The 7,795-nt window shown below is 30.3% G+C and overlaps 1 protein-coding gene across 1 annotated transcript; it reads right to left on the reverse strand.

Annotated features, from left to right (window-relative positions):
* Window positions 1-688: 688 nt before the first annotated feature.
* On the reverse strand, window positions 689-2,309 carry LOC107849564 (short chain aldehyde dehydrogenase 1). Its single transcript, XM_016694120.2, has 2 exons — window positions 1,911-2,309; window positions 689-1,569 (listed from the first exon to the last, which is right to left on the reverse strand). The coding sequence occupies exons 1-2, from the start codon at window positions 1,949-1,951 to the stop codon at window positions 747-749; spliced, it is 864 nt and encodes a 287-aa protein (XP_016549606.1). The 5' UTR covers window positions 1,952-2,309; the 3' UTR covers window positions 689-746.
* Between the last annotated feature and the right edge of the window lie 5,486 nt (window positions 2,310-7,795).

Raw genomic sequence — 7,795 nt, forward strand, 5'->3', positions numbered from 1 at the left:
TATGAAGAAGTTAATTACAGAAATCAACTTGAAATAGAAAAAAGACAACTAGAAGAAAAATTACTTAAAATAAAATTAACCGTAGAAAAATAAGATACAAATAATGATTTATTTAATACATACGAAAAATTATTTAATACAGATGGAAAATTACCTATACATGAACAACAAATACTAGTTAATCAGATAAAGAACATAAACCTACGCATTGAATATAACAAAGTTAGAATAAAATACTACACAAAAATTGCTAAAATTTCAATAGGATAAAGTAATAAACTACACAAATTTAAAACAAAAGCTATATATTATATCTTCTTTTTTAAGAAAATAAATAAATATAAAAGGCCTCTCATCATGTTTGACTTTACACCTCCAATAATATTGAGCCGCCCGAATCTGTTTCTTCTTTTACTTCTTCTAGAAGCAGAAAAATTAGCTTTTATCCTATTAGAAACACCTCTACGTTTGGTTAAAATAACCACTTTCGATCAGGGGCCAAATTACCGCAACTTAATAATTAATAAGAGGAAATGAAAACAAATTACTTAGTTACTACTTAATAAGAAGAAATTATTGCATTGAACTAATTATAATTTGTGTGCAGTAGAAACCAATTGATCAATAGCGTTTTTATTCCCTGTATTACATAATTTGCACATTGGATATTTTCCAACAAAACCAATCATTTGAATGCAATAGAAATTGGTCTCTGTATTCATTATTTCACATACTTTTAATAAAAATTACATTGCTTCATTGGTAGTAACTGATGGGAACAATTTCTTGTAGGCTTCAGCTAAAGCCACATTAGTAGTACTATAGCCACCATCAATAACAAGATTTATACCACTCACATATTTAGAATCATCACTCGCTAAGTACAATACTGCCTTTGCCACTTCCTCTTCATCTAGTAATGCTTCTTTCAGACTTCCTCCTTCTGCAAACCATTTCTCCGCCGTTTCTCTCTCAGCTATTCCGAGCGCGTTCAACGTAAGTGGTGTGCCAATGTAATGCGGAGAAACACAATTAACTTTTATTCCGTATTTCCCTAATTCGACTCCTATGTTCTTGGAGAGTCCTAAGACTGCACTTTTTGATGCCGCATATGCATGTGGGACAAGACCATAGACCACTGTCGCAGCACTTGCTGTTAATATAATGGAACCTTTTATTTTGGCCGGAATCATCACTCTAGCAGCATGTTTTGCGCAAAAGAAGGCACCAGCAACGTTTACATCAAATACGTTTTTGATTGCGTTATAATCTACCCCTAAGATGCTAGAAATTGACTTATCCGCTATACCAGCGTTACTGAACATTATGTTGAGCTTACCAAATTTGGCAATTGTTAAATCAACACAATTTTGGACGTCTGATTCAATTGCGACATTGCAGTGGACAAAAATTGTATGTTCTGTGCCAATTTCTTGTACTAAGGAAGTTCCAAGGTTGTCCTGAATGTCTGCAATTGTAACCTTTGCACCATGTTGAACAAAAAACCTAACTGTTGCTGCTCCTATGCCACTAGCACCACCAGTTATAAGTGCTACCTTACCTTCTAGCCTGTCAAATATGAATTGAAATGTACAATTAGTTCCATTATTTCCTATATAAGAGGTACGTTAGAAATTGCATATTGAAAATAATCCTGAGTAGGCGACACTTTCAGGAAGCTATTCGAGGATATTAATCGTTCGTACTCGATTAAAATGGTTAAAAGGAAAATACAATGCCTATCAAAAATTTTAAAAGTTACTAAGACATTCTTAAACAAATAAAAAATAAAAATAGGACATATAAATTGAACTGAGGGAGCAATATTTTGTTATTATTGAAAATATTTATATACATAATAACAAGAACAGGAAGAAAGAAAAGAATTATCGAGAAAGAAACAGGAAAACCTTTTGGCTATTGGTGATGGAAGAGAATTATAGTTGGCCATTTTGCTGAAGCTTGAGAGCTATATATGTCTTCTTCACATATGAAAGAGGTTTATTTATAATAGAGTTTACACATTGAATAGTATATTCTCACCGATAGAACAACTATTTAGCGAAATGCCCCCCCAAAAAAAGAATTTTCTGTGTTGATCATTTTGCCCCTCCCCGTAGTTGTCTTATCTGATTTATGAGATGCGGGGATGGTTGACATCAAGGGCGGAGCCAGAAAATTTATCAAGGATGTTCAAGAATAATATTTTTGAATAATGAGTTCAATGTTATCTTGTTAACCTAGCAATTTTGTCATGAACGATCCCAACATCTATTTCAGTCAAATACAAATAATCAAATTTTTTTTTGACGCATTAATTTTAAGACAAAAATATATGAATAAGTGTGTTTAAAGTGAAGTACTGATTGAACAAACTGAGTCCCCATTTATACTAAATAAAAATCCAGCAATCAAAGAAATAGATTTTTTTTTTTTTTAAAAAAAAGATAACACGAATTTATCGATTTTACCTTTTGATTTAAAGTGTTTATACACACACATACATATATGAAGATAATAATTATATTTCTAATCTTATCCAATATAAAATACATTTTTCAAGGGTAAAAACAATCGGTCAAAACTTTAACATAAAATGTTGATCGATTGTTTTTCCTTTGAAAAATGTACTTTATATTGGATAAAATTATAAATACAATTATTATCTTCAAAACATGTTTCAAATTAAAATAATTTTTTCATTTGTATAACTTTATATTGTTTAAAATTGTAATATTAAGAAACTTAATAAATATTTAAGAATTGTAGGTAAACAATATTTAATTAGCTATTGAGTAATGATGGTGCGTGTGACTTGCCGTCAAAGTAGAATAAAAATTAATCTACTCAAGGCATGTTTGAACTCGGATCTGCGAGGTTAAAAACAACGCCTGAAAAGTACACACTTAACAATTGCGCCAAAGAAGGACTTGTGTCAGACTTGGTGACCTTTTAGAGATTATCTATATTAGAGCTTGTATTAGACTTGATGACTTTTTAGAAATTAGTTAGATTATTTTTACCTTGTTATCGAATGGTTGAGGCTTAGTAAACACCTGCATGAATAAATTTGTAATAGTTGATGGAACCTTATGAATGTACCAAATTAGGTTTGGGTAGTTCCGCAATATATTATTATTGGGATTGTTGTTTGTTTCGTGTTGTCCATGTGGGGCTTATTTGAGCATATTTATGAACTTGAGTAACTATTTGTGATTGTGTGCCCGAGTGAAAGCTTATATGCTTATTGCTTGTTGATTTGAGAAGATATTTGATTTTAGGCTATTGGTCATGTTTATGTATCAAGTGCCTTATTTATTTTTATGTCGCACAAATGGGGGCTTGAATTGTCATCATAGACCTTATCTCCACATTAGAATTCCTTATCTATCTCTGTGTTGCCTGAGTGGGGAAATTGACTGGACATCATAGGTCTTCTTTGAGAATTTAATTGCATTATCATTATAGTGATGCCCAAGTGAGGGGTTAGAGATGATAATATCAATAACTACATGACAATTAATTCTGGGGGTGCCAAGTTAAAACTAAAATCATAAATTCTTGATAATCATAAATTATTGATACATTGAGTTGATTCTATCTCGCTTATACATGTATTGAACGAATTTGATTTTCATGCAGATTGGTTGTGAGCATTCCAGCCTCGTATCACGCATGCTTATTCATGAGACATTGGTACAGCTGAATATTCTGATTTTTGTAAGAAAATGAGAAACTTTTTTAAAACCCCTTGCATGAGGTCATTTGTCGGCAAAGTAGATTGTGACATATTAGAAAATCTTTGACCAAGGCCATTTACCGGCAAGGCTGATTGATCTTGTGAAAGTATATGGGTTGTGAATCTCCATGAGTCCTACCTGATAGCTGCAAGCTCGGTGGGTGTATATACAAAAGTTCATGCGATGACCTTCACCATTCATCATTACCCCATCATCATCATTTCATTGCATTGTATCATTTGCATTGGATTACCTTCCTTGATTTGGTTTGATACTGTATTTGTATTTACTTTTGTATTGTATTGTCATCATAAAACTTTATTTGTGATATTGTGTTTGGGCATTCATTTCATTTCATTACACTGTCTTATGTTATTTCATATCGATTTAGAGGTAGGAATTTGAGATGCAGGATATGGCTGAGTCTTGATATGGGAGATAGATATGTAGCCCCTATGATTAGTATGAGATACACCTGTCTATGTACGCACTCTCTCCTTATTTTCAATCTATACTACTTGGCTAATTATAATTACTTTCCCTTGTTGTTGAATATAAATGAATAGCATTGACTCACCTAGGTTAGTGTGCCTACCCTGTATTTGATATATATGTTGACTGTTCTATTGGGTTACCCTAATAGGATGAAGTGTTGTTTTGTAGGTTATAGATGCTCTGGGGAATCTAGAATAGTTGGTTTGGTGGTTTTCACCATCACTTTGAATTTAGGTCGGTTATCAATGATGCTTGTTGAGTACATGTGATTTCATACTCATATTTGCTTTTTTTTATTTTTCTGCACCCCATGCAGGTATTTATTCGATTGGTAGATGATAGATGATGTTCCGTCGGAGTTGACATTGTAGAGATCGAGGTAGTTGTTGATGGACTCTGAAACATCTCGGATCTCTCTATTTATGTCTTATGTTTTTATTCACATCTAAGACATTTTAGATGCTTATTATTATTATTAGTTGAATTTGTATTAAAGACTTTTACTGATGACAATCGAACCTGGGCCGTATTTTTGAGACTTGCGTCTCGTATATACCTTCTAGTTTTGTTACTTTCTCTTTAAATTGTGTTATTTTGGATGGTTTAGGCTTACTTGTTCGGTGAATTTGATACATGTCATCACGTCTCCATTTTGAATTGTGATAGATACTATAACAATAAGAAGAACGACAATAGCAACAACAAAAACAATAACTATAACAACAACAATAATAACAATAACAACAACAATAAAAATAAGAATAACAAGAATAGCAATAACAACAATAAGAATAATAAGAATAAGAGTAATATCTATAATATCATTAACTAATATCCATTCTCTTCTTAATTACTAATATATATAAGTGGCTTGGCAAGTAGCTGGAAGTTGTCCTCCCAACTTACTGATCAAGCCCACTTATATATATTATAATCCTCCATTTTAATTTATTTGTCTTATTTTTTATCTTTTATGTATTTAAAAATTATTGTAAATTATAATAATTAATGATTTAACATATTTGAAGGACATAAAAAAATTTTTGACTCTTAAAGTAACGTAAAAAATATCATACATCACAATAATTAATAACTTAAAATATTTTCAACATCTAAAAAATTTGATTGATTCTCTATTTACTATTACAATCAGATAAATTGGGATATAAGTACAGATATTATTTAAAAATGGTAGAAAGTACTATAAATCACAATAATTAACAATTTAAAATATATTAACTATATGTAAAAAATTAGATTGACACTCTAAACCTTCAGTGTCACCTAAATTGAGACAAGGAGAATAACATATAATATTTGGAAATGATGTAAAAAATTTATAAATTATAGTAATTAACAACTTAAAAAAATTTAAAGACCATACATACATTTACAAATTATATAGAAAATTTGATTGACTCTCTAAATTACATCGGTGACATATAAATTCAAATAATGAAAATAACATGTATTATCTAAAAATTATATAAAAAGTATTGTATATCACTAAAAATTTAAAATATTTAAAAATCATATAAAAAATTTAATCAACTCTTCAAAATTTATATATATCATATAAATTGAGATAAAATATAACATTTAACCACGGACACTCATGTCTAGTTTATTACATACTCAGCATGAATTATCAACAACTAAGGGGTGGGTGAATGAAATGAATATATAGGGACAAAAAATTTGCAAAGGACATGAATAGTGATAGATATTTATGGTCAACTAAATATCACAATCCTTCATTGGCACGTTGTAAACACGTTGCAAGAACAAAAACGTTCCTTCATTGGCACCAATAATTGCAAATGAAGACATTTGAATGTATGTCCCTTAAGATAAATTGCCGTTTTTCAAGACTTGTACTTTTGTAAAATTAAAATCTGAAAGAATCTTTCCTTTGAAAATAATAGTAGTAGTTTTTGCTCTCTCCATCTTATTTTATATGACATAGTTTGAACGAATGGAGTTTAAGAAATAAGAAAAACTTGAGATGTTTATCAAATTGTCTTTTATTAGATAGTGAAAAGGACATGGGTTGACCGCTTTAAAAAGAAATGACCCACAATTTAAAAATATGGATAATTGGAGTTAGTCGGCCCAATTTATTTTCCTTTTTTAGCCATTTGGCCCAATTTATAACATTTGAAGTCAGTAGGCCGCATGTAGTCTTTATACCTAATTGATATACTTTTATACCACATTGATATACTTTTTTAAAAAGAGAAAGGAGATCCCTATACCCAATTGATACTCTTTTATACCACATTGATATACTTTAATAACAAGAGAGAAGGGGAAACTCTGGATGTATATGCAGTCTCCATATACCCAATTGATACTCTTTTATACTTGATTGATACACTTTTATACCACATTAATACAACATATATACCACATAAATACACCTTTTACAGAGGAAATGTGTGCAAGCATATATAGTAACTATACCAAATTGATACAGTACATATAGCACATTCATACACCTTTTTAAATGGATGGATAGAAATTTGTGCATGTTTGTACATATAGCACATTCGTATACCTTCTCATTTTATCATTATTGGAATTAAAATTGAAGCGAAAGTCATTATTTTGTATCAATTTTTACTAAATTTACAATAAAAAAAAAACAATATGAAGCTAATTGAATGCAGACTTTTGGATATTCTATACAAAATTTGTAGAATGAGAAAAGTAAATTAAGTATCAAAAAAGGTAAAGGAATGGAAGTTTAAGAGTTTGAATGGAAAAAAAATTGTGGTAGAAAAGGAAAGAAAGAAAAGGAGACGACATGCTCGATGTCAACCATCTCAAAGAAGATCTGATGGTGAAGTCTTTTATGTGCAATTCTTCCTAGAAAGACTCAAACTTTCAAAATTATAATAAAAAATATTTTTTTGCACTAATTTATTGGGCACCGTACAACAAAAATGAGCATTCGATAGGTGAATTTTAAAGTCGTGGAGAGAAATTGAAAGAACTTTGCAGTAGAGGGAATGGAGAAAAAGGGGGAGAAGAAGATGAAATGGTACGCAATTTATACTGCGAGTGGCTATTTATTGGATACTTTATTGTGTGTGCTATTTTTGTGGTATTATTTTAGTTTTAGGTGTCATTTTTATCCCTTCTCCTTAAAAAAATGTACCAATAATATCTTTAATTAAGTGGGTTTTACAAGTGAGATCAATAAGGATAAAAGTGAAATTATATCCTTAAATAGTTGTCAAAAAAGGAAAGATGACATTATTTCTGAGATGAACCAAAAAAAATGACGATACATAAAATGAGACGGAGGAAGTAGTTTTTTTTTTTTTTTTTTTTTCATTTTATAGGTATTAAGTGCTCCTATTTGGTATAAAGTGGGGCCCTCCAATACTTCTTTCAAGGCTAATTTTTTGTCAAATTAATATGAAAAAGGATTATTTGCAAGAACAAAAACGTGTCTTCATTGGCACAAATAATTGCAAATGAAGACATTGAATATATGTCTCTTAAGATTGATTGATAAGCACTTTAGAGTCGATTGGTAGAGTGTATAAGATAGT

This window comes from Capsicum annuum, chromosome 12 (genome assembly GCF_002878395.1).
Source record: "Capsicum annuum cultivar UCD-10X-F1 chromosome 12, UCD10Xv1.1, whole genome shotgun sequence".
Taxonomy (NCBI): domain Eukaryota; kingdom Viridiplantae; phylum Streptophyta; class Magnoliopsida; order Solanales; family Solanaceae; genus Capsicum; species Capsicum annuum.

Excerpts from the sequence above, each read along its gene's own strand:
- LOC107849564 (XM_016694120.2), bottom strand. The coding sequence starts at position 1,951 with ATGGCCAACTATAATTCTCTTCCATCACCAATAGCCAAAAG. Across the intron at positions 1,570-1,910 it reads CCATCACCAATAGCCAAAAG|GCTAGAAGGTAAGGTAGCAC; the intron begins GTTTTCCTGTTT and ends CATATTTGACAG.